Source organism: Lepidochelys olivacea, assembly GCF_965140295.1.
Source record: "Lepidochelys olivacea isolate rLepOli2 genome assembly, chromosome: 24".
NCBI lineage: Eukaryota > Metazoa > Chordata > Testudines > Cheloniidae > Lepidochelys > Lepidochelys olivacea.
Window position 1 is genome coordinate 8,825,992 of NC_140434.1, and position 25,697 is coordinate 8,851,688.

At 59.8% G+C, this 25,697-nt stretch overlaps 1 protein-coding gene across 1 annotated transcript in view; it reads left to right on the forward strand.

The window, feature by feature from the left end:
- Positions 1 to 244: 244 nt before the first annotated feature.
- The window catches only part of LOC311512713 (unconventional myosin-Ie-like), a 34,047-nt gene continuing 8,594 nt past the window's right edge, over positions 245 to 25,697 (forward strand). The window contains exons 1-19 of the mRNA XM_084614044.1: positions 245 to 516; positions 10,682 to 10,819; positions 12,737 to 12,826; positions 14,952 to 15,046; positions 15,834 to 15,921; positions 16,059 to 16,148; positions 16,875 to 17,006; positions 17,104 to 17,238; positions 18,564 to 18,696; positions 19,284 to 19,480; positions 19,682 to 19,762; positions 20,158 to 20,244; positions 20,882 to 20,968; positions 21,507 to 21,674; positions 22,205 to 22,290; positions 22,820 to 22,901; positions 23,519 to 23,625; positions 23,969 to 24,067; positions 24,579 to 24,723. Of these exons, the coding sequence (XP_084470170.1) occupies positions 514 to 516; positions 10,682 to 10,819; positions 12,737 to 12,826; positions 14,952 to 15,046; positions 15,834 to 15,921; positions 16,059 to 16,148; positions 16,875 to 17,006; positions 17,104 to 17,238; positions 18,564 to 18,696; positions 19,284 to 19,480; positions 19,682 to 19,762; positions 20,158 to 20,244; positions 20,882 to 20,968; positions 21,507 to 21,674; positions 22,205 to 22,290; positions 22,820 to 22,901; positions 23,519 to 23,625; positions 23,969 to 24,067; positions 24,579 to 24,723 (2,043 nt within the window). The 5' untranslated portion in view covers positions 245 to 513. The remainder of the gene's footprint in view (positions 517 to 10,681; positions 10,820 to 12,736; positions 12,827 to 14,951; positions 15,047 to 15,833; positions 15,922 to 16,058; positions 16,149 to 16,874; positions 17,007 to 17,103; positions 17,239 to 18,563; positions 18,697 to 19,283; positions 19,481 to 19,681; positions 19,763 to 20,157; positions 20,245 to 20,881; positions 20,969 to 21,506; positions 21,675 to 22,204; positions 22,291 to 22,819; positions 22,902 to 23,518; positions 23,626 to 23,968; positions 24,068 to 24,578; positions 24,724 to 25,697) is intronic.

Consider the following 25,697-nt stretch of genomic DNA (forward strand, 5'->3'; position numbering starts at 1 on the left):
GGGGAGTTAGGCTCAAGCCTGAGTTGGCAGCTCGGGCTCGCGTTGCTGTGTAGACAGCCTCCCACCCACCTCTGGTCTATTTCCCAAGTCCGCTGTTTCCAAACCCTGCAGTTCCCCTTTCTCCCAGCAGGGGCCAGGAGCGACGAGGAGGGAGCCCTCCGCTGCGCGCAGCTGCCTTTCCGCTCCAGCAGGGGGCGCCTGTGCGCGCTCCTCCCTGCCCCTCCCCCCCCCGCCTTGCCCTGCCCGGGAGCGCTCCGTGCAGCCAGCCAGACTCCCGGCGTTCACCTGCCTGTACCTGCCCCCGCCCCCGCCTTCCATCTCTGCCCAGCCCGGCTCCTCTCCTGCTGCCTTCCCCCGGGAGAGGCTCTGCTCTGGGGCGCCCGCCGCCCCCGGGGACGTGCCGAGCTGCTGCAGGACAGGACGAGCCGCCCCAGAGCCGGCGCCAGCCATGGGTCCCTGCTGAGCCACCCAGGGCGGAGGTAGGACGTGGGGAAGAGTCACCGCGATCCAGCCATGGTGAGTTTCCTGCTCCCCCTGGAGACGCTTCAGTCCCTTTAAGATCCAACCCCCCCCGCTGCAAATCCCATAAAGGTCCCGTCCCCGGCGTTCCCCAGTTTAATTATTAGCTAATGGGACGTTTGGAGGGAGGGTGGGGTGTTTTTTTTTGCATCTTAAATCCCCATTCCCCCCCGCCCCCCGCCGCCCCTGTGAGCAGCAGCTGCCATGAATCACCTTGCAAATGGGATAGAAAGAAGCTGGGCCAGAAGTAGCCTCTGGGGCTGCGAAGGATCCTCCTTGGCCTGATTGGGATTCCCAAGAAACCTTCGATGAAGGGAGCTGTAGCCCACGAAAGCTTTTGCTCAAATAAGTTAGTCTCCAAGGTGCTACAAGTCCTCCTTTTCTTTTTGCGGATACAGACTAAGACGGCTGCTCCTCTGAAACTTTCCTTCTCGCCTCACTCTCTCTTTCCTCCGACTTCTCTTCTCTGCCGGAACCTCTGCACCTTCTGGGAGGGTTGGTTTTGCTTTTCCGAGCTAGACTTCTTAAAAGGGCCAAATCCTTGTTGCATCGCTATAGAGCGCAGGGAGAATATTGCCAGACCCCAGCCAGCTGCCTGTGTAGTCCCCACACTTTCTCTGTCTAATCGGGGTGCTTACGGCCCTGTCTGAGTTCTGCCCTGAATATTTACGCCTTTCCCTTTGTGAAGGTTTGGGCCCTTGATCCTGCTCTTGGATCTCTGCACTGGGTGACCCCTGAGCGCCCCCCCCCCCACCCCAGCCTGTCCAGATCCTTTTGCAGGATCGGGGCCTTACAATGGACATTTAAGCTGATGCTAGGTGTCCCGGAGGAGTTTAGACAGGAGATGGTGATGTTTTTAAGGGGTGTGTGTATGTTAAGGGGCTTGGAAGATGGGGGTGTTATTCCTGGCCAGGTTGCCCCGGGAGCCCCTGAAAGGCACCTGTTTCCCCTGATGGTGTAGCTGGAATTTCTGCCAGAGCGCAGGCTGGAAGGAGGGGCTCTGAGTGTCACTGACTTTACTGGAGCTCATAAAAAACACCTGGGAGCTTTTGTGTGGCACTTAGGTGAGAGGCACTTTAGAAATGTTAGTACAGCACCTGGCGCGGTGAGTCCCAGGGCCCCTGAGCTCCTGGGAAGGAGGATGGTGTTCAGATCCCAGCTCAGGGTTCCCATAACAGGACTGTGCTAGGAGAAGGGGTTGTTTTGAACCTGATGCTTAAATGGCTTAGCCATTCCCTCCCCCTGGCATGGGCTGGGCTTTGTTTTAATGGCTGCTTTGGTTTCTGAGGGCAGTGGTGAGAGAGTGCATTACAGATGGGTTTGCAAAGGGATTTGGGGGAGCTCTTTGTGTCGAATTGGGCTGGGGTTCCCGTTGCACCGGGCATCGACCTGAATTGCAGGCCCGGGGCTGCACTGTCGGTGTTGAATAGATTTATTTTGTTTTTAAAACACCAAAAGGTGCCGTTCTGATCATCTGATCTGGCCTCCTGCGTAAAACAAGCCAGGGACTCTCCCTTCGTCCTTGTCTCCATGAGGAAATTGATGGGTGTAGCAATTCCACAAGAGCTTACATGTGAATGCTCTATTCCAGAATAATTACTCACAAAGTGGAGTAATTATTTCTGAGTACAATCACTTTTATTCTGAAATAGTTTGTCTACATGGGGGAGTTACTCTGGAATAGCTATGCCAGTCAAGTTCCCCCATGTAGACAAAAATACCTAAAGATCCCTGCATTCAGCCCATATCTGGTGGTTGACCTACAGTCCATCTTTTGGAAAGAAATGTCCAGTCTCAATATCAGTGACTCTAAGTGCTGGAGAATCCACCCTGTCCCTTGGGAATCTGTTGAACAGATTAATTAGCCTACCTGTTCAATGATGTTTTACTGGGTTCTTGCCTGGGTAATTTTGTAGCAAACAGGAGGAGCTAGTTCTGCTCCTCATCAACCACATGTGCACGAAAATCTGGAGTAAAACAAACCGACTGACCACATATGGGTGGTGGTGGTTATAAAGTTTTTGAGGTTTTAGGGTTACACTCAGGCTGGGTTTTTAAGCTTTTCTCCATGACCATGAGGGTGGGAAACATGTTCTTTCCTTCTAATTTTGAGCAGAGTCTCTCCTGTATTCATGTGACTCCAGCAGCTGGAGCTTGGCTAAGAGTACCAGCTAGTGAGAGGTGGCAACACTGCCGTTTCCCAGCTTGGATCCAGGAGTGTCCTGTTCCTTCAGGACACTGTCATGACAGGCCCTGGCTGCACTCCTGTGTAAGGAGGTTTCGGTCAAGCAAGCCCATCCCCGGCCCGGCCTGCTGCTCGTGGCCCTGGCTCCAGGAGCCAGACCCCTCAGAGCTGCACAGTTTTCAAACCTTTCCTTAAGGTGCTTGGACTTATTGCAGAGCCTGCGTAGACGGCGGCTCTCGTGTGTGGCAGAGGTTTGAATTTTTGGTGGTGCTTAAAACGTTCTGTAGAGAGCATCTCTGCTGCCCGGGGGGTGTGGCTGTCCAGCCTGGGGGGAGGGGTACAGCCGCTTCTCACCCCTGGGGCAGGGGGTGGGGTGGGGTTCGGTGGACCTGCTGAGGCACTGAGGGAGGGGCATCGTGGGCACAATGCCCAGACCAGCATGGCCGGCCTCCTCTGTGATGGGGTTTTAGATCCTGGCAGTTCCTCTCTGCTGCCCCCACTTCCCATCCCCCAAATGCTGACGGGGCTGCAGTCTCTGTGCTGGTAACTTCCCTCCCTGCCCCCCCACCCCAAAGAGACTCCCCGCTCGGCAGGGGGAAGCTGCGGGTTGATGGGGTGCCCGGCACTGGTTCTAGCCAGCAGCATGGGATTGGGGCAGCCCCACCCCACCTTTCAGGGCCAGCAAGCGCTGGTCGGGTGCGGGGGTCACTGACTGGGGTTGGCACGGGGTCTCCATCTGCAGGCTGTGACTGGGGGGAGCACAACCACTCTGCTCTTCCCAGGTGGTGGGGGGTCCCAGCAGGATGCTGGCTACCAGGGCCTGTGGTCATGGCTGAGACCCACTGGGGTGGATGGTGAGCATGGACCCTGCTGGCTTCAATCCTGTGTGTGGAACAGGCTTCCCCTCCAAGCCGTCCGTGGTGCGGCTCTGCTCTGATAGGCGGCTGCGCCCAGCAGGTCACTGGGAATCTATTAATAGAGTGTGATTAATGCGTGTGTGCGACAGTCATCTCTGCTGATTAGAGCCCGGAGTGGGGATGGGAGGGGAATGGGGATAGAGCAGGGGGCTGGGAGCCAGGACTCCTGGGTTTTTTTTCCCCAATCTGTCACTGTGACCTGAGGGGTGGGCAGTCCCTGGGCCTCGGTTTCTCTACCTGGCGTGGTGAGGCAATTTGAGAGCCTCAGACCAAGCCAGGCCCGTCAGTGATGTTGCTGGTCCCTAGCTCCTCACAGAGGAGCCTGTCTCCCTGGGGTGCTTTGGAGAAGGGGGCGGTGTGGGGAAGGGGGTCACGGGTGGCATGGGGAGGGGGTAGGTGCTGTGTGGGGCGGCGTGGGGAGGGGGTTGCGGGGTGCTGTGGTGTAAGGGGGTGGTGTGGCAGTGTGGGGAGGGGGTTGTGGGGCGCTGTGGGGGAGGGGCATCTCTGCTAAGATCAGGGAGGGGCGTGTTTCACAGCGCCACAGGATCAGGCTCCTTGCCTCCAGCCTGACCATCAATTCCTGCCCCCGCCCCCCAGCTGCACCAGGCTGGTTCATCCTTCATCCTGCTCCCTTCCCCGGTCTTTGTGCAGCCGGGGGAGCCCTGTAGGCCCCACCAGGCCGGGGCCCCTGGGGCAGGATCAGGCCTGTGGAGCCACATGCCAGCAGCCTCCCACACCGAAATGTCTGGCCCGGGGCCGTGATTCAGCCCAGTTCCTCCTGCCGGGGCTATGCTTAGCTGCAGCCTCCCGGGCCTGATGGAGGGATCCCCCCTTCCTCCCGGCTGGGCCCTTTGGGGGCAGCCCTGGCCCCCTGTTAGCTGGGGGGCGGGTGTGGCAGAGCCGGCTGGGTCTGGTGCTGTGTTTGTGGGGACGCCGCGCCATGTGCTGGAGGAGCTGGGGGGGGGCAGGGGGGGCGGGCGTGTGTGGGCATGACCGTGCATTGGAAGGGGCAGGAGCATGTGTCTGCTAGGGGGGGCACTGGGGTCATGCCTGCTGGGAGTGGGGGTGTGCATGTATAATGGGAGGATGGGAATGTGGGTGGGTGCCCTGAGGGGGCACTCAGGGGGCCAGATCTTGCCCTAAACCCCTCCACCCCCACGCACAGCGAACTGATGGGTCTGGGTGGGGCCATTATTACATACATGAGCTGGGGCAAACCTTGGCCTGGTAGCAGAGGCCTGGCTTTCAGCCCCCCCCGGCCGAGATGACGTGCTGTACCCCAGAGCTGCCAAGATCCTGGCTCGGGCAGTGCCCGGCCATGCGGGGATAACGCTGCCCATAGCGAGCCCAGTGCCTCAAACAATGGATGCGTTTGTCCCGGCCCCCGGTTCCTCGCTCTCACGCTGCCCTTGCTGGCTAGCGGGGGCAGCTCCGTCTCCGTGAGCCGGGCGTGAATTGCCGTGGCTAGTCCTGTGCCAGCGAAATCCCGCTGCTCTTCCAAAGCCTGCCTGGTTCCCCCTCCGACAGCCCTGCCACCGGGGCACCCTTTGCATGTCCCTGCCTGCAGCGGGGTGAGCGCGTCCCGTGACGTCGAGCGTGTCAGGTTCGGAAAGGGAGCGGCACGTGACTGTCACAAACGGCCACGTGGCTTGTGACATGGATTATGGTAGCATGTGAATGTCCGGATTGAGATTGGGGGACTCCTCATTGGGCCGGGCCCTGCGCAGACCCTAAGTGAGATCGGGCCTCCACCCTGTCGCGCCGGGCCCTGCGCAGACCCTAAGTGAGATCGGGCCCCCCCCCGTCGCGCCGGGCCCTGTGCAGACCCTAAGTGAGATCGGGCCCCCCCTGTCGGGCCGGGCCCTGCGCAGACCCTAAGTGAGATCGGGCCCCCCCATCGGACCGGGCCCTGCGCAGACCCTAACTGAAATCAGGGGCCCCCCTCCACGTCAGTCGGGCCGGGCCCTGTGTGGACCCCAACTGAGATCGGGGGGCCCCTGTCAGGCCAGGGTCTGCACAGCCTTCCCTCCCCCAGCCAAGATCAGGGCCCTCATTATGTGGGACCCTGCAGAGACCCCCTCCCCCCAACTGAGATTGGGGCCCCTTGATGCTCATGCACAAACCCCAACCAAAATTCGGTCATACCCTCCCTGCCCCCCATCGTGCCAGGTGCTGCACACCCCACTCCCAACTGAGATCGCACAGATGTGTTTAGGTTCTAAACCCTTTGGGACAGGGAAAGTCTGTACAGTCCCTGGCACCATGGCTTCTAGGCGCTACAGCAGCAAGATGACAAATAGTTCCAGACAGACACAGGGTGGAAGGGGAAACAGAGGCACAGAGCACAGGTGGGACTTGCCCAAAATCACCCAGCAGGCCAGAGTCAGGAACAGAACCCAGGTGTCCTGAGGCCCAGCCCTGCACTCTACTCACTGGACCATGCTGCCTTTCGTTAATCCTTGTAGTGGGATTGGCCCTGTTGTAGGACCTCCCCAAGGTGTGGGGTTTTGCTGGGGTTAGTAACCCGCAGAGGCTGAAGCGAGGTGCTATTGCGGCTGAGCCCTTCTCGGCGTTGCGTCCCCGGGTTGGCAGGCTTGCATTCGCGGCTGTGTGGACGTGAGGCGTGGAGCCGCTCTGGATTTCAGGGACGCTGTGGGACGTTCAGGGTAGCACGTGATGCATTCCTTGGAGTGCAGTGAAGTTCTCCTGGGAGTTTTCCTGAGCCGATCTGGGATCTTGCCCACACGCCCAGCTCGGGTTAATGAATAACGCCACTGGAGAAGGCAGTTTCACAACCATATGATACGGGGCTGGCTCTGGGCTGAGGGTGTGGAGACGCTGAAAAGGGTGAGGCAGTAGGAATGCAGCGTGGTTTAGTGGTTAGAGCAGGGAGGGACAGGGAGGCAGGACTCCTTGAAGTCTAGTCCCTGCTTTGAGGGTGAGGGGTCTGGTGGTGGAGGCTGGGGGTCTGGAAATCAGGACTCCTGGGTTCATTTCCTGCCTGTGGGTAGGAAGTGTGGTTGAGTGGTTAGAACGCTGAGCTGAGAATAAGGGCCCGTAGTTCTTTTCCTGGCTCTGCCACTGACTCGCATTAGAACCTCGTGCAAGTGAGTCACTTCCTTCCTGCATGCCTCAGTTTCCCCCTTGGCAGCCTGGCAATAGCACTTCCCTTCTCACAGGCCTGCTCAGACTTAACATGGCCAGAGCTCCAGATTGCCCAAGGGGGTGGGCCCGGCCTGAGACACCCTCCTCACTTGGGGAGGCTGGTATGCTGTCACCTAAGCGTCCTACCCACCGGTGGCCAGGCCACGGGCTCGTTATGCGGCAAAGGGGTGGTAGGGCTGACATCACTAGGTACAGTCGCTAGCCCTGGGGTCTCACCAGCTACCTGCCCCACTCCGTGGGCACGAAGGCCCTTCCACCAGCCCTGCCCACATGCCAGGCATATGCTGCCGCTCGGGGAAGCTGGGGTGCTCTGGATTGAGGAGCAAAATCCGTCCTGGGGCAGCAAGTGTTCTGAGCAGCTCTCTGAGCTCAGACCACCCTGGGAGGGCCCTGCCTGCCCTGGCCCCATCCGGGCTGGGATCGGAACGGGGCTGCTCCCTGCCCCAACGAGCTGACCCCTTAAATTTAGGACAAGAGCAGAGCAAACCCAGGCACTGTTGGCCCACAGCTCCACCCAGCCCAGTCTCCCCCCCTCTGGTGGCGACTGGCACCAGCTGGCTCAGAGGAACCCCGCAGTGCCGGGCTAGCCCACCCCGGGGCGACTTTTCCAACCCCCCCTTTAATTAGGGCAGGGGTCCCCCAACTTTGGACTGCTGCACGCTGTCCTCCCCGTGGGAGAGCGAAGCTAATCGCGTCCGCTCCCAGCCCTGCCCTGCGTTCAAGTCTTATCCGCCTTAGACGCTTTCTGTGCCCCGGCCCAGCTTGGCCTTGAGACCCATCCCGGCCTTTGGGGCAGAGCGGAACTAGTGCTTGGCCAGTGCCCCCAAGGGTTTATATCCCCTCCCCCTGACGAGCTCTCGGTTTGTGGTATCTGCGGCAGGGCCTCTCTGTCTGCTCCCCCTTTGGCTGGCACCGAGCGCCCATGGGCCCTGCCACCATCCAAATAGGTCATATTTGTTCCCCCTATTTACTCCGCATGCTCTAGACCTGGGACAGCACATGGGGAGAACGAGGCAGGGGTCACTCCCAAGGGATCATGCACCAGGGGTCGCTCCCCGCAAATCACCAGATTGGCTGTAAAGGTTCTGCAGATTTAAAAAAATAAAAATAAAAATAAACGTTGGGTTTCTTTTTATTTGCCGCCAGCTGCTTGAGCCTTCAGGCCTCGTGCCAAGCTTTCCACAGGGAGGTGGGAGGGCTCCGTGGTTCGGCTGCCAGCCTCGGCCTCAGGAGTCCTGGGTTCAATGCCTTGCTCTGTCACTGACTAACCGTGAATCAGTCACTTTGTGCCACAGTCTTCCCCTCTGTACAATGGGGATAAGCGCGCTGCCCTGCCTCCTGGGGGGCTGGGAGGGTAGACACACTGAAGAGTGTGAGGTGTTTAGATGCTATGGAGATGGGGGACAAATAAGAAACTTGGGTTTTCTTAAAGGAAACAGAATCTCACGTGACTCGGGGAGCTGGGGATTGAATTAACCCCCGTCCCCCCCCCGCAATACTGCGGGAGGGCCGGCAGCACCACAGCTATGATCAGAGTAGCAAGCAGCGATCATGCCCGGCTGTCTGACCCTGCTCCATGCAGGCCGGGGTGGCCCGGTCAAGCACCCGCAAGGAGAGCATCGTCCTAGCCTTGACCAGAGCCTCTGCAGCGTTCCCCCCGCGCTGCCCCTCCTCTCGCTGCCATCCCTTCCCTCCGCGAGTGCCACCGGCATCGGTCGCATAGCAACTGGCCGCTCGCATTGTCTGAGTGGGCCGGGGGACGGAGCGCTTGGCAACAGCCAGGAGCCTGTCTGAAGTTTCCTCGCTGGCTCAGAGCGGGGATGGGGGGTTTGATCACAGTCACCCGGCCTGGGGAGGGGGCAGGGCAGAGCCACCCATCTTCTGTGCTGATGCAGCGAGGAAGTGTGGGGGGGAGAAGTGGATTGTGGGTTGTCTGTTTTTGTGGGGGGCAGTCGTGTGCGCACACATAGCCCAAACAACACACACACACACACGCTCACTCTCTCTTCCCCCCTCCCTCGCATCTCATCCTGGGGTACTCCGGCTCCTCCCAGCTGTTAACCCAGGGGGGCAAGAATTGCGGTTCCCTTTGCCACTACCCTACATCCCAGCCTTCCCCGCCCACTGGGCAAAACCACTAGGTTGTGAGCAGTTTGCACTGCCAGGAGGATTCTGTTTCCATCCGTCTTGGTCAGTTTCTCTCCCAGCTGAAATCAAGGGCAAAGCGTCTCTGTCGATTAATAATGGAGATTGGCAGAGAGGGGAAAGTCAAACCCTCATGCTGCACTCGGGTTGTTAACAACACCTGGCAGGGCTGCAGCAGCCTCTGCAAAGGAGGGTCAGTAGCACCTTTGCTATGGTATAGGTGGGGAAACTGAGGCACACCCATGGAGGGAGAGGGGGGTGACTTGCCCAGAGCCATGCACCAAGTTCGGGATACAGCACTTGCAGGGTTGCCAACTTTTGCCATTTTACCATGCGTATTGCAATATATGGTTAGTTTTTCTTCAAGTCCCGGCTCCTGGAGTCATACGAGCGCTTGAGAATCTGAGCTTTAATTTATTTCTTTTCTAAAGGCAGGTTTCTGGCCCCCGTGCTTATGCAGAAAAACTTGGAAGCAAAACTCTCTAAAGGCTCAGAAAACATGGCCCAGCATTTCTTTGTTTATTAAATCTCATTATTTTAAAGCCAATCTCATGATTTTTGTGGGCTCAGCTCCTGGTTTTTGAACCCCTGGGGCTGGCAAGACGATGGGAATTCCTGGCCAGAAGAAGGAAAAGAGAGAGCGGAGTTCTTTGTTGGCGCCGGATGGAGGGCGAGACCCCAAAGTCTTGCTAAAACGAGATAAATTTTTGTGTGTGTGAGAGAGAGAGACACACACACACACACACACGCAGGTCGTGCCTTGGTGCTAAGGCAGAGGCTGATCATAGCTTTACATCCTCTCGGTCTTTGTAACGTCGTCGTCCTGCATGTCTCTCTATAAGCTACAGACACCCGGGCATCATGCAGCCTCTTCTAGGGTGGAGCACGGCCAGTCACGTAGGATGAAGCAGAGGAGTTTGGCCTTAGGGCCCTGGGAAAACGGCAAAGGGCCAGGGGTCTTGAGTACTCATGGAGACCAGACAAGGCTTTGACTTTCATGATAGCATCTACACTGCACAGCCTTTGGGGCAGGGACAGTCCGGTCTGTGTTTGTACAGCGCCTAGCACTCTGTGGTCCTGGTCTATGACTCAGCTCCTAGGCGCAACGGTAATACACCTAATAAATAACATAGAACGCCTAGTGCCATGCCGTCCTGGTTCATGACTGGGGCTCCTAAGTGTTACCGTAATACACCTAATAAATAATGTACAGTGCCTAGCACCATGGGATCCTGGTCCATGATTGGCTCCTAGGGGCTACCGTAATACACCTAATAAGTAATGTACTGGGCCTAGCACAGTGGGTTTCTGGTCTGTGACTGGGGTGCCCTGGCGCTACCGTAATACAGAGAATAGAAGACCCAGATGAGATTGGGGCTCCACTGGGCCAGGCGCTGCACAGACACAGAGACCGTTCCTGTCCCGCAGAGCCCATGATTGAGACAGACGAAGCCGGGGAAGGGGATCCATGTTTTATGGATGGGAAACCAAGGCCCAGAGAGATCATGTGACTCTCCCAGGCTGTCCATGAACCTAGATCCCCTGATTGCCAACCTGGTGCCAGACTCTCATGGCCCAAACCACCAGCTTAGCAGCCCGAAGCCATCCCCTCCCTGTCTGGAGCGGAACCCGACAGAGGCAGCCGAGGGCACCGTGTTTGCTGAGCACTGGCTTCCCCCGCCCCCCCCCCCCCCGGCCTGAGCTTTGCCAGTCCTGTGACCTGTCCCGTTGTGTTCCCCTCCCCGCGCAGGGCAGCAAGGAGCGCTACCATTGGCAGGCGCAGAATGTCAAGCACAGCGGGGTGGACGACATGGTGCTGCTGGCCAAGATCAGCGAGGATGCCATCGTGGAGAACCTCAAGAAGCGCTTCCTGGATGATTACATCTTCGTATCCTGGCCGGGCCAGGCTGGAAGAAGGGAGGGCGACGCCAGGAACTCGGGGTGGGGGGAATGCCGATTGCTCCCTGGCCCAAAGGGACAGCAGTTTGCAAAACTGCATGGGGATAATTGGGAAATGGGGGTGGGGGTCAAGCCCCAGCTCCCCCAGGATTGGCTGGTTCTGGGTCAGCCCATTGCCAGGATAACACATGGAGCAATCTAGGGGTCTCAGGCATCAGTGAGATGCTTTTAATGATCGTATCAGTATCGTGACGGATTATTAGTATAATTTGTCTCTTGGTAGCGGCCCCAGTGAGATCAGAGCCCTGTTGGGCTGGGCCCAGGCAGAGCCACAGAGTGAGAGACAGTCCCTGCCCAGGAGAGCTCATAGTTTGAATAGGCATGATAGACAAAAGGTGGGGAGGGGAAACTGAGTCACAGAACAGGAATGTAAATGCCCGAAGTCACCCAGTAGGGCTGTAGAGACAGAAATAGAACTCAGGCATCCTGAGTGCTTATCCAGAAACTATCCCTAATCCGTGCTGCCTTGATGGATGGACGGGACCAAATTCAGTATTTTACTCAGAGAATCCCCTAATTAGAGCTGGTTGGAAAACAGATTTTCTGTCTCATGAAAAATTTGGAGGTTTCAGGGTTTTGTTTCATCCCGAATTACGATGAAAAGCCAAAATTTCAAAAAAATCTGCAAAACGAAATTCTGAAGGAAAAAAAAATCATTTGGGGTCAATGAAAATGTTTCATGTCGGTTTTGACCCTTTTACTTTTTAAAGATAAAATAGAGAAAATTTCAAACTCGACTGTCATTCTGAAATGAAAAATTGGAACTTTTCTGAAAATGTCCAGACAGGTTTGAGATTTTTGAAACATTTTCCAATTTTTTTCATGAGACTTCACAGAATCATAGAATATCAGGGTTGGAAGGGACCTCAGGAGGTCATCTAGTCCAACCCCCTGTTCAAAGCAGGACCAATCCCCAATTTTTGCCCCAGATCCCAAATGGCCCCCTCAAGGATTGAACTCACAACCCTGGGTTTAGCAGGCCAATGCTCAAACCACTGAGCTATCCCTCCCCCCAAATGGGACTTAATGGAAATTGAGATGACTGTGCAAAAAAAAACCCTTCAATTTTGAGTAGATGGTGTTTTCCGATGAAAACTGGTCGAAAACTTTCCATCCAGCTCTACTCCTAATCTCAGCCTGGATCCAGGTCTCTCCTTAGTCCCCTTCCTGCTGGACCTCTTAGTTTCCGCTGTGCCACAAACACACACCACAGTCTTGAGCCTGGGGACTGGATAATGAAACTGACTAGGAGCAAACGCAAATTGGGAGCCGATCTCACTGCTCCAAAGGAGGAAAGTGGAGTGGAAGGGTGTGGGGTGATCAACCTGCATTGATGGGGATGAGTAACAGAGATGCTGCAAATTTCTTCTGTATGTTGAATAATCCTGGGTGCTTTTATTAATGGCCAGGTAGGGAGTTTAATTGTAAATGCAGGGGCTCTTGCTTGTCAGGTACATCTGCCTGATGGGGAGTTTATAATGCACGGGTTGCTGTGAGGTTGTAATGACCCCTTGTGTGGGACTGAACCCACCACAGCATGTCCCTCCACCACTTGAGTGAAAGGGGGAATTCTGTTAGCTGGTAAGAGGTAGTAGGCTATTACCCTAGAAAGAGACATGGTGCACAATTTACCGGCAGGTAGCAATGTCCGTGTGTCTGCTGTTTTGCAGATTCGATGGGGGGGTGATTGTGATTTTATGTAGTAACCGTGTGTGGTCCTTTAAATACGGGGTGGGCTGTGTGGGACTGGTGGCTCTGGATCGGGTTCTGAAGAACGCTGGGTTCTTTTCCATTGCTCCTTCCGCTTCCTATTGTCGCTGGTCGATCCTTATCTCGGAAACCCCAGACGTACATCGGACCGGTCCTCATCTCCGTCAACCCTTTCAAACAGCTGCCCTACTTCACCGATCGCGAGATTGACATGTACCAGGGAGCCGTGAGTAATGGCAGGCCGGGGCGGGCCGGGGAGTAAGTGGGGAAACGGCCTCCAAAACATCCCACCGGGGGTTCCAGTTTCCCTGTGACCCCCTCCCTGCAGCAGGGGCTGTCGAGTGGGAGCAGGGGTACCTCTATGCAGGATAATTATCAAATAGCAGGGTGTGGGGACATGGATTTGATTCAGATCATGGAGATGGCAGGAGCCATTCAGCATCAGGCTGGCCTCCCCCACAGCTGTGGATCTCTGCCCTGTTATCCAGACCTTCACATTGTCCGGATCCTGCCCTTGTCCCACAGCGTGAGTGTATCTTGTATCTCATTCTGGGGGACAAGGAAGGGAGGGGGGTAATGTGGCAGTCTGGGTAAATGGGCATATAGCGCATGTGGGAGACCATTACTGTGTCCAGTTCTGGGGCCCACACTTCCAACTGGCTGTTGGCAAATAGGAGAAAGTTCAGAAAACAGCTAGAAGAATTATTCAATATCTAGAAAACCTGCCTTCTAGGGAGGGAGTTAATCTATTTAGTTTACCAAAGAAAAGGATCACAATATGATCTCCGTCTGTAAGTACCTCCGGGGGGACGAGATTTCTGATAGGACGCCACTCTTCAGCAGCCAGCCCAGGGCCGCCCAGCTCTGGTGTCTCCTGGAGCAGGCTCCAGGCAGATCCCCGGGCACATGCTGAGTGAAAACGTTGGTTAATCCTGGGTTGGCTAAAAGGGTTGGCTGTAGTTTGAAGAAGGGTTTCCCCATCAGTGCCTGGCCTGCGAGGGGGTGCATGCAGCGGGGTGACCCACAAGGAGCCCCGGGAGTGAATCCCGGCTGGGAAAGGCCCCTTCTGCCCTTGGGAGGGGAAGATAATTCCTGAAGCTGGTGAGTCACCCAGGCAGGAATTTCCAGCTGGGAGCCCTGCCCTGCTGCCGGGATGCCGAGGGGGCATGTGTGATCCACGCCCCGCTCCCAAGGTGAGATCAGCAACTGGATCCGCCGATGCCTGCAGCACCCCATCTCCCCTCCCCATGGGAGCTGCCTTGCTCCCAGCCTGCCCCCTAGTGGCAGGTGCAGAGACCTTCCCTGCTTGGTGTCCTAGCTAGATCCCAAAGAGGCGTCCGGTGCTCCAATTTCTTTGCTGTTTCAGCGGCAGCCGCCCTATGTTCACTGCAGTTCCCGATTCCCCTCCTGAAAACCCTGCAGCCTTGTTACTGTCCTAAGAGCCGTTGTGGGCTGGGCCCCATTGCCGCGGCGTTCACAGCAGAGTGCTGAGCCCCTGCAAGGGGACCGTGCGCCCGCCACGCTCCTGATCTGCTGGCATCTCCTCTCCAAGGGTGCGGCTCGGGGCTTGAGATCTGTGGACGGATCCGAGGCAGGCGCTATCCCCCGGCGTAGCTGTGAAGGCGCTGAGAAGGAGATCTAACCAACGGCTTTGCGAGAGGCCCGGGGAGAGCTGGCTAGATCAGCCCACTAGTTCCCAACAAGGCTGTTTCCAGGGACGCAGGGGTCTAGGCTGGCCAAGGGATGTGCAGGGAGGCTGACACAAGACTCCTGGGTTCTCTTCCCAGCTCAGCCGCTGACCTTGCGCAAGTCATTTCCCCGTGCCGAGCCTCAGTTTCCCCATCTGTGAAATAGGGGTGGCACTGATCTACCATCCCTGCGAGGGTTAATTAATGTCTGTGAAGTGTTTTGAGATTCTTGGGAGGAAGGCAACGGGATAGCATGATTTGGGAGACCTCGTCCTCTGCCCCCTAAGCCCTGTGTCATTTCGAGGTCACTGTGTCCCTTAAGCCCTTAGCAAGTCTCTTGTGCGTTTTGTTTGCCAAGCGCTCACCAGAGTGGGTGGAACGATGGGAACCAAAGGTCCCTGGTGCTCTGACATGGACTGTAAGTTCTTTGGGGCAGGAACTGTGTTCACTGTGTTTGTACAGCCTACCCACCGCAACGGGGGCCCCCCAGTGCCACCCAAGACAAATAACTAGAGAGCTGGGGTCGCCTCCTGGCTTGGCTCACCAGTGTGATGAGTTGAAGGGGGTTTCAGCCTAGCCCTGTCTCCTCCCCTTCCACCTCCCTGTGTACAATTGTCCTGCACGGTGGAATAACCGAGTCTCCTGCCTGTGTGTTGGTTGCAGGCCCAGTACGAGAACCCGCCCCACATCTATGCCCTGGCCGATAACATGTACCGCAACATGCTGATCGACGGGGAGAACCAGTGCGTCATCATCAGGTAGGGCAGAGCCGAGAAGAGGGGCAGAATCCACTAGGGCAAGGGGGGGGAGGGGGCAGAAGCAGGGTCCACATCTGGAGCCCAGAAGGGGAGGGGGGCAGAAGCAGGGTCCACATCTTGGCATGTGCCAAGTTCTAGTTCTAAGGTCTGACGGCCAGGTCACACACGGGGGGGTGCCAGCGTGGCATGGCTCTGTGTCTGGCTGGCTGTAGCCCTCCAGCGCAATGGCAGAGACTGCTGGGAAAGCCCCCTCCTCCCCCCATGACAACCTAGTGTCGGTCTCTACATTTTACTGATGGGGAAATTGAGGCACGGTCCTGCAGTTCCTGCAGGGTGGGTATGGACGCCAGACAGGAGCTGATGCCTGCTGGGGCGGGTCCCAACACCCACCCTCCTCGCCCATATTCGGGGAGGAAGCTCTGTCTCTGCCTTGTTACCAGAGTACCTGAGCACCCCCCAGTTGTTACCGTATTTATCCTAGTAACCCCCCCGTGGGGCAGGACTGTTCCCTGCAGGCTACAGACGGGCATCTGAGGAACTGAGAGAAGCTAAGAGACTGATGGAGCAGAGAGCTGAGCCCGAGTTCGAGACTGGTGCCCTGACCACTGGGCCATCCTGCCTCCTTTAAAGGAGAGTCACTGTCTGGCTTTGAGCAGGACAGGAAAACGTAGATGCAACCAACCAGCTTCTCCTCCCAGGCTCCCTGACCTCCAGAAGGGACCGGGCTAGGGTGGGGTGTCCTCCCTGGCGGGGCGGAGAAGCCGGCGTTCACCCTTCTCTCTTGCAGCGGGGAGAGTGGTGCTGGCAAGACCGTGGCGGCCAAATTCATCATGAGCTACATCTCCAAGGTGTCCGGCGGGGGCCCCAAAGTGCAGGTGCCACAGGGCGTGACAGGGCGGGGGGAAGCAGTGGGGATCCGGGAGCCTGGGCTGGCTGGGAGCCGTTGGGCTGGGGGTTCCCGGAGGGCCGGAGCCGACGGCCTCATCTACCGAGCACTCTGCTTCCCCCCCAGCACGTCAAGGACATCATCCTGAAATCCAACCCGCTCCTGGAGGCCTTTGGAAATGCCAAGACCGTACGCAACAACAACTCCAGCCGCTTCGTAAGTGCCTGGGCTTCGCCAGTGCCTCCTGACTGGGGCGTTCGGCAGCGCCTGCCGGGGCCTGGCAGACAGCCTGCCCCCTGCAGCCGGCCATCGCTGAGCGCTTCACAGCCACTAACCCGCGCAGCCTCGCAACCCCTCCCTGCAGCTTAGTGCCATTCGCTGCACTTTATGATGGGGGAACTGAGGCACAGAGAGGGAAAGGGACCTGTTGCAATGCGTCCGTGGCAGAGCTGGGAGTGGAGCCCAGCGGGCTCCCAGTTTCCTCCTGCAAAAGCCGCTAGACCCCACTCCCCTCCCAGAGCTGGGGACAGAACCCAGGAATCCTGACTCCCAGACCCCCCACTCTAAACCACTGGCCCCCACTCCTCTTCTGGAACAGAACCCAGGAGTCCTGGCTCCCAGCCTCCCCCAACCCACTAGATCCCACTGCCCTCCCAGAGCTGGGAATTGAACCCAGGAGTTCTGGCTCTTCCCCCGCCACACTCTAACCACTAGCCCCCACTGCCCTCCCAGAGCTGGGGACAGAACCCAGGAGTCCTGGCTCCCAGGAGTTGGCTTGACCACCGGATCCTGCTCAGCGAGGGAGGAGGCCAGATGAACTCTTTGCCGCATGGGGCATTGCTGTCATTAGGCTCCCGGGTGGGGGGTGCTCTGGGGGTGGTGTCTCTGCTGTGGGGACCTAGCCAGGGGGTCCGGCTCACCTGGCCTCCCCTCCCGCCCCAGGGCAAGTACTTCGAGATCCAGTTCAGCCGTGGCGGGGAGCCCGACGGGGGCAAGATCTCCAACTTCCTGCTGGAGAAGTCGCGGGTAGTGAGCCAGAACCCCGGCGAGAGGAGCTTCCACGTCTACTACCAGGTGCGTGGGGGGGCAGGGTCTGTGCTGCGCGGCCTCCCCCCCCCCCCCGCCAACCAACACGTGACCCCTCCGGCCTCTGTCCTCTCTCCCTGCCCAGCTGCTGGAGGGAGCCTCCCCGGAGCAGCGGGAGAACCTGGGTATCACCAACCCGGATTATTATTACTACCTCAACCAGTCGGCGATCTACAAGGTGGACGACATGAACGACCGGCAGGAGTTCCACGAGACACTGGTACGGGGCGAGCGGGGGTTTACACAGCCAGAGCGGTGCAAGGAGCTCACGTCCCCCCATGGTGTCCCCAGCCCCCCCCATCCTGCTGCCCTCATCCCCCAACCCACTTCCTGCTCCCCCCCAACACCCCCATCACAGTGCCCCCAACCTCTTCCTGGTGCCCCTCCATCTCAGTGCCCCCATCCCCCAACCCACTTCCTGCTCCCCCCCAACACCCCCATCACAGTGCCCCCAACCTCTTCCTGGTGCCCCTCCATCTCAGCGCCCCCATCCCCCAGCCCACTTCCTGCTCCCCCCCCCGCCACCCCCATCACAGTGCCCCCAACCTCTTCCTGGTGCCCCTCCATCCTAGTGCCCCCAATCCCCCAACCCACTTCCTGCTCCCCCCCGCTACCCCCATCACAGTGCCCCCAACCTCTTCCTGGTGCTCCTCCATCTCAGCGCCCCCATCCCCCAACCCACTTCCTGCTCCCCCCCCCGCTACCCCCATCACAGTGCCCCCAACCTCTTCCTGGTGCTCCTCCATCCTAGTGCCCCCATCCCCCAACCCACTTCCTGCTCCCCCCCAACACCCCCATCACAGTGCCCCCAACCTCTTCCTGGTGCCCCTCCATCCTAGTGCCCCCATCCCCCAACCCACTTCCTGCTCCCCCCCAACACCCCCATCACAGTGCCCCCAACCTCTTCCTGGTGCCCCTCCATCTCAGTACCCCCATCCCCCAACCCACTTCCTGCTCCCCCCCCAACACCCCCATCACAGTGCCCCCAACCTCTTCCTGGTGCCCCTCCATCTCAGCGCCCCCATCCCCCAACCCACTTCCTGCTCCCCCCCGCTACCCCCATCACAGTGCCCCCAACCTCTTCCTGGTGCTCCTCCATCTCAGTGCCTCATCCCCTAACCCACTTCCTGCTCCCCCCCCGCCACCCCCATTACTGTGCCCCCAACCTCTTCCTGGTGCCCCTCCATCCTAGTGCCCCCATCCCCCAACCCACTTCCTGCTCCCCCCCCCGCCACCCCATCACAGTGCCCCCAACCTCTTCCTGGTGCCCCTCCATCCTAGTGCCCCCATCCCCCAACCCACTTCCTGCTCCCCCCCCCCGCCACCCCCATCACAGTGCCCCCAACCTCTTCCTGGTGCTCCTCCATCTCAGTGCCTCATCCCCTAACCCACATCTTGCTGCCCCCCACTTCTGCCACCATAGAGCCCCAAACCCCAGCTGTTCCCCATCCCCCAACCCCCATCCTGGGCCCCTGAGCTCCCATCCCCCCGCCGCGCCCGGCCCCCATTCCCAGCCTGACACCTCCCCCTGCTCCTGGTCCCCAGGCGGCCATGGAGGTGGTGGGGCTCTCCGGGGAGGAGCAGACCCTGGTGCTGCAGATCGTGGCCGGGATCCTTCACCTGGGCAACATCAGCTTCCGGGAGGAGGGCAACTACGCCGCCGTGGAGAGCGAGGACTGTGAGTGGGGGGCAGGGGGCACCGGGATGGGGGTCCCTATTGGGATCTGGCTCAGAGTGGATCTGGAGTGGGGGGGTCCGTCAGGCCTGGCTCAGGGATGGGTGTAGGGGGGTCCCCATCAGGGCCTGCATTGGCGTCTGGTGGGGTGTCACAGCCTGGCTCGGGGCCTGGGGGGAGCCCCCTTCGGGGCCTGGCTTGGGGTTGGGGCGTCCCTGTCAGGATCTGGCTCAGAGTGGATCTGGAGTGGGGGGGTCGGTCAGGCACCTGATGCTGGGGTGGGGCCTGGCTTGTGTGCCCCATGGATCTGCCTCCATCCTTTGGGGGGCCCCACCTTCTCCTGTTTCCTTCCCCGCTCCCATCCTCTCCCTCTGGGGAGGAGGGTCCCATGGGGATACGGCTCCACCGGCCCCTCTGGATGTGCGGGCGCCGAGGAGGCCGATACCCCACCCACCTTGAAGGCAGGCGGGGTGAGGGGAGGCGAATCCAGCAGCCGGGGTTGGGGAGAAAGCGGGGGAGCCATGCTGAGAGGCAGACGGGGTTGGGGTGTTGCCCCTGATACCCTCCCCCCTTATCCTCGCCCTCCCCAGTCCTGGCTTTCCCCTCCTACCTCCTGGGCGTCGACCAGGGCCGGCTCAAGGAGAAGCTGACCAGCCGCAAGATGGACAGCCGGTGGGGCGGCAAGTCGGAGGTGATCGACGTGACGCTCAACGCCGAGCAGGCCAGCTTCACCCGGGACGCCCTCGCCAAGGCGCTCTACTCCCGGCTCTTTGACTACCTGGTGGACGTGAGTCACCCGCCCCGGGGGCCCCAGCCCTGGCCCCCCAGCTCAGCTGCCGGGCCCCACCTCTCTCTGGTGGCCTGGTATCCGGTGACCCTTCCAGGTCTCTGTCACCCCACCACACACGGGGGGGCTGGAGTTTTGGCCTCTAATTTTCCAGGCAAGACCCTGAATTCCCACCCCCGCCTTTCTCTGCTCTGCCCCCAGGCTGTCAACAAAGCGATGCAGAAGGACTACGAGGAGTATAACGTTGGGGTGCTGGACATATACGGCTTCGAGATCTTCCAGGTACCGCGGGGCAGGGGCACGAGAGAGACCTTCCTGGGCTTTCGGGTTCCTAGGTCCCCACCTGGCTCCCCAGCATTAGGGGGCTAGGGCCAGCAGAAGAGGAGAAACACTTTGGGATCCCCGCTCCACCAGCCATTTGCAAACCCCTTCTCCCTCGGGGGCTGGGGGCCGGGGGGAGGTGACAAACAGCACGTGAGCTGGGTGCCAAGGATGCCCCGTGGCTGCTCCAGGGCCTCGGCCTGTCTCAGCTCTCTCTGACACTCCCTTCCGCTGCTCTGAGCGAGCCAGAGCCCCTTTTGGTGACGCTCTGCCCCTCCATGCCAGCACAGCCCTGCCCAGCGGGGACCCCGGGTGCCTGACGGGTCTGTCTCTCTCCCCCCCTCACCCCCGCGCAGAAAAACGGCTTTGAGCAATTCTGCATCAACTTTGTGAATGAGAAGCTGCAACAGATTTTCATCGAGCTCACGCTCAAGGCAGAGCAGGTGAGGGGCAGGGGATGAGGAGGGTAAAGGGAGGGGGCAGGGGGAGGAACAGGTAGTGGGGTGGGGGTGGGGGCAGATGAGAGTCAGGGGTTGGATAAGGGGGGGATGGGGTGGGGGAGGAGCAGGGGGTGGGGTGGGAGAGGGGACAGATGGGGGACAGATGAGGGGGTGGGGGAGGGGACAGATGAGGGGCAGAGGGAGGAGCTGATGTGGGGTGGGTGGAGGAGCTCAGCCAATGGGGTTGCGAGGCAGCGTGGCCCAGTGGACGAGGCACTGGGCTGGGGCCCAGGGCCCTGGGTGCTGTTCCCAGCTCTGCCATTGACCCTGGGCAAGATCCTTCCCCTCTTTGTGCCTCAGTTTCCCTTCCCGCCTGTTGCCTACTGGGCCCTTCGGTGGCACGGCGCAGCCCCCGCCCGAGTTGGAACCTCTGTGGGCTGTGCAGTCTAAGCGCTCGTATCTGCCTGCGGTGGCCGGCCCCCACAACTACCACCACCTGTGGCTGACCTGCAGCTGGGGGTCGTCCCCCCCCGGAGTTCGGACACGGGCAGAGCCCAACTCTTGCTCCCACACAAGATCTGGGGCTGCCTCGATCCCAGCCCCTCCTCACAACAGTCTCCCTCCCGTCCCCCCCCGCCAGGAGGAGTACATCCAGGAAGGGATTCGCTGGAACCCCATCGATTATTTCAACAACAAAATCGTCTGTGACCTGATCGAGAGCAAAGTGGTGAGCGAGCGGCCGGGCTCCCCCCTTCCAAACACCTCCGGCCTGGGGGGGAAGACAACCTGTGTGACCCCCTCCCCCAAGCCTGGGACCCCTGCCGACTTGAGTCTCTGATCCCCACGGAACCTGGATCCCCATAACTGCCCCTGCCCCTATCTGAGCTTGGTGGGGGGCTCTGCCCCCCCAGATCCCCCTTTAATCAGGGTGTCCCCTGTGACCTGGGCTCTGCCTGGTGACCTCTCCTAGTCCCCTTCTTAATCAGGGGCTCCCAGCAATGTGGGGGACCCCCTCCAGCTGCCCCTTAATTGGGATCTCCCCGGAGCCAAGGGTACCCCCAGTTCCTCTCCCTTAATCGGGGTCTGTTCAGTGCTGTGGGGGACCCCGCACCGAGCCCCAAACCCTGCCTCATTGCAGCGCCAGAGCTGCCCGGGAGGAGATGCTGGCTCTCCTGCAGGCCTGCGTTGGGAGCGGGAGGGGCTGGGAAGCGGCGCCCCCCTCCTGGCTCAGCGATCTGGTGTCGTCCCCCCCAACCCCCCCCCAGAACCCACCGGGGCTCATGAGCATCCTGGACGATGTGTGTGCCACCATGCACGCCAAGGGCGAGGGCGCCGACCAGAGCCTGCTGCAGAAGCTGCAGATGGCCGTGGGCACCCACCAGCACTTCAACAGCTGGAACAAGGGCTTCATCATCCACCACTACGCCGGCAAGGTCAGCGCGGGGGGGGTCCTGGGGAGGGCGATGGGGTGGGGTGGGGGAGGGATACATTAGGGTAGAGGGGAAAAGGAGAGGGAGGGGGTGCTGGGGACAGGGTAGAATAGGGGGGTCAGGGAGGGGGATGTGGGGGTGCTGGTAGGGTAAATTAAGGTGGGGGGGTATATGGGGGTGCTGGGGGAGGCTGGGCGGGTGGATTAGGGTGGAAGGGGAGGCTGGGTTGGAGGGTAAAGGGGGTCAGGGTTGCGGGGGGGCTGTCATAGTTGGGGAGTGGGATTGGAGGGGGGTGAGGACCTGGTGCTTCGCCCCAGTAGCTGCGTATTCTAGGCCTTTGGCGTGTCCTGTCCCCCTGGCCCAGTTTGGCGCTCCCTGGCCGAGGCTGGCCTGGCTCCAGGCCAGGCCCCTCTGGGGGGGACGGTGGACATGGGCTCTGTGATGGGGAGGCTGTGTGAGGGAGCCCCCCCAGCATGCCGGCTCCAGGCTGTTCCCTGGGCCGCTGCCTGAGACCCCGGCTCGCCGGCCCGCAGGTCTCCTACGACGTGGAGGGATTCTGTGAGCGAAACCGCGACGTGCTCTTCACCGACCTCATCGAGCTGATGCAGAGCAGTGAGCTGTGAGTGCCACTTCCCTGGGTCGGGAGGGCAGTGCAGGGCAGTGGTTAGAGCAAGGGGGGCCTGGGAGTCCGGACTCCTGGGTTCTGTTCCCAGCTCTGGGAGGGCAGTGGGGGCAAGTGGTTCGAGTGCGGAGGGTTGGGAGCCAGGACGCCTGGGTTCTATCCCTGGCTCTGCTGCTTTAGGACATGGCACTGATACGAGCTAAACGTTTTCATTGCTTTGGGTTATGTATCCGTTACAATAACCCTGCCCTGGAGGTGGTCCTTGGTGTGTGTGTGGGGGGGGAGTCCCTGGCCCCTCTGCCTAGGCTGCTGTGGAGATGGCTGAACAGCATAGTGGGTTTTGTGCTGTGGACGATTATCCCCTTGGAGCTGAGCTGGGGCCCAACAAACTCGTCCCATGCTGGGTTGCTCCTGTGCTGGCCTCCAGCTGGTGACGGAGAGGGCAAAAGGCTCCATATCCCAGTCCCTCCCCAAACCTCCCCACCCCACAGGGCACTGACTTAATTTCCCTCTCTGCCCACCTTAGCCCCTTCATCCAAGACCTCTTTCCTGAGAACATAAACGCAGAGAAGAAAGGGCGCCCCACCACAGCCGGGAGCAAGATCAAGGTACCCGATGAGGTTGGGGGGGGAAGCCCCGTCCCTTTCCTTCGTGGAAATCTCACTGCTTCATCTCCAGGCCTCCCTATAGCTGCTTGGAGCCATCGGGGGATTATTCTGGCTCCTGTTCTGGAGGGGCTGGGGCAGGTGCTGGTGAATCTGCTCCGGTCCAGCTCCACTCGGCAGATTCCCCCCCACCGTTCGGCTGGTTTTTGGCTAATGATGCTCAGCTGTCTTATCTCCCGCTGTCCCCCACAACCCCTCCGCAGTTTTCATTGGACACAGGATGCCTAGCGTTGCCAGACTGTGGCCACGCCCCACCCCAGAGCCAGCTGCGTTTCAGCGATCCCTGGCTGGGCCGTTTAGTAAGGGGGTGGGGTTTGAGAGATTGGACAGCAGATCTGAGCTTTATTTTCGTAGCAGTGGGATGTCTGTCATCATGGGGGTACTCCGGCCGCCCATCACCCTGGTATCTGAGTGCCTAACTTGGCAGCCGTATTAGCTGTGACCCCATTTAAAGGATGAAGGCAGGTGGGGGGTGGATGAAGGTGGGGAGTGTGGGGGGGGTCCAGTTACCATAGAGACCCTCTATCTTTTGGGGCTTAAGTTGATTTGTTCCTTTGAAGAAACAAGCGAATGACCTGGTGAGCACCCTGACGAAGTGTACCCCCCACTACATCCGCTGTATCAAACCCAACGAGACCAAGAGACCCCGCGACTGGGAGGAGAGCAGGTGGGGACCAGGGCCGGGGGCCGGGCTGCTCCGCCCTTCTCCCTTGGGCAGCTGTTGTCCCTGCCCTCTGCCCCCCAATCCCCTCACTCCCAGGCTTCGGCTGTTCCACCCTCAGCCCCTGGGGCGTTTCCCCTTCATTCCTTTCCAGACTGTTCCCTGCTCTATAGGGCCGGGCGGCCTCTCCGAGTGCCTCCAGCCCCCGGCTCAGGGGGTGGCTGGACCCCCATCTCCCTACATGGACGGGGTCTGCTGCCCAGCCAGGAGGAGACGGGTCGGGGAGCGGGGTGTCTGGTTACCCCTTCCTTGCTCAGACCTACCTGTCTCCCTCTCTGGCTTCCTCCAGGGTGAAGCACCAGGTGGAATACCTGGGCCTGCGGGAGAACATCCGGGTGCGCCGGGCTGGCTATGCCTACCGGCGGGTCTTCCAGAAATTCCTGCAGAGGTAGGAGCCGCCCTCCCCTGGGCAGGGGAGGAGACAGGGCACAAGCCTCCGTCCGTTGCCGCAGGCGCTAGGGGAAGGGGCGCCGGGCAGAGGAGCCGGGGTCCCCCCTAGCAGGGAACCGGGAGGGACGCAAGTATGAGCCCATGCTGCCGCAGGGGTCCCCCGCCCGTGGCTGCTCCGTGTCAGCGGCGGCTGAGTCTGGGGCCCCTCAGTGCAGAGGCTTGTACGGTGGGCTCGGTTTGATCCCAGCGCCGGGGGCCAGCCCACGAGGCTGGTGGCTGCTCTGGTGGTCTCTGTGGTGCTGCGTGGGCTCAGCAGGGAGGCTCTGGTCCAGGAACCAAGCCGGGGGCAAGGCCAGGGTTTCCCTGCATCACACCCCATCTCGCTGGGTCCCCGGGGGCTGCCGCTGGAGGGCAGAATGCCAGCTGCTGCCTCTGGGAGACATCCCTCCGCAGCTCCTCCAGCCCGCTCGTTTACTGAGCCCCTAGGACAACCGCCCTCTCCCCCCCAGGTATGCCATCCTCACCCCCGAGACATGGCCGGCCTGGCGGGGGGACGAGAAGCAGGGCGTGGTGCACCTGCTACGTGCCGTCAACATGGACCCAGACCAGTACCAGCTGGGCCAGAGCAAGGTCTTCATCAAGGCCCCAGAGTCGGTGAGTTGGGGGGGGGCAGTCCCTGGAGCTGGTGAGAGGGGGAGGGGGGCTACTTGTATAAGTAGGGGCATAGCGAGCAGATCGAGGGACGTGATCGTTCCCCTCTATTCGACATTGGTGAGGCCTCATCTGGAGTACTGTGTCCAGTTTTGGGCCCCACACTTCAAGAAGGATGTGGATAAATTGGAGAGAGTCCAGCGAAGGGCAACAAAAATGATTAGGGGACTGGAACACATGAGTTATGAGGAGAGGCTGAGGGAGCTGGGATTGTTTAGCCTGCAGAAGAGAAGAATGAGGGGGGATTTGATAGCTGCTTTCAACTACCTGAAAGGGGGTTCCAAAGAGGATGGCTCTAGACTGTTCTCAATGGTAGCAGATGACAGAACAAGGAGTAATGGTCTCAAGTTGCAGTGGGGGAGGTTTAGATTGGATATTAGGAAAAACTTTTTCACTAAGAGGGTGGTGAAACACTGGAATGCGTTACCTAGGGAGGTGGTAGAATCTCCTTCCTTAGAGGTTTTTAAGGTCAGGCTTGACAAAGCCCTGGCTGGGATGATTTAACTGGGAATTGGTCCTGCTTTGAGCAGGGGGTTGGACTAGATGACCTTCTGGGGTCCCTTCCAACCCTGATATTCTATGATTCTATGACCCCCTGAGTGGGCAGCGGGGGAGTCCCCAGGGTTGGTGAGTGGAGGGACCAATGGGGGGGGCCCAGTCCCTGGAGCTGGTGAGGGGGGCTGACCTCCTGGGGACGGAGAGTCCCTGAAGCTGGTGAGCGGGGGGAGGGGAGAGGCCGATGGGGGCACTCCCTGGAGTTGTGGAGGGGACGGGCCCTGAAGTTGGTGAGTGGGATTGTCACTCTGCAGAGCAGGGGGCTGGCTCCCAGCTGGGGATTAGGGAGGCTGGGTCTGGCGTGCACGGCGGAAGGGGGGGGATCCCCTGGTAGCCCCCCTAAGCCGGTGCTCCCTGCCCCC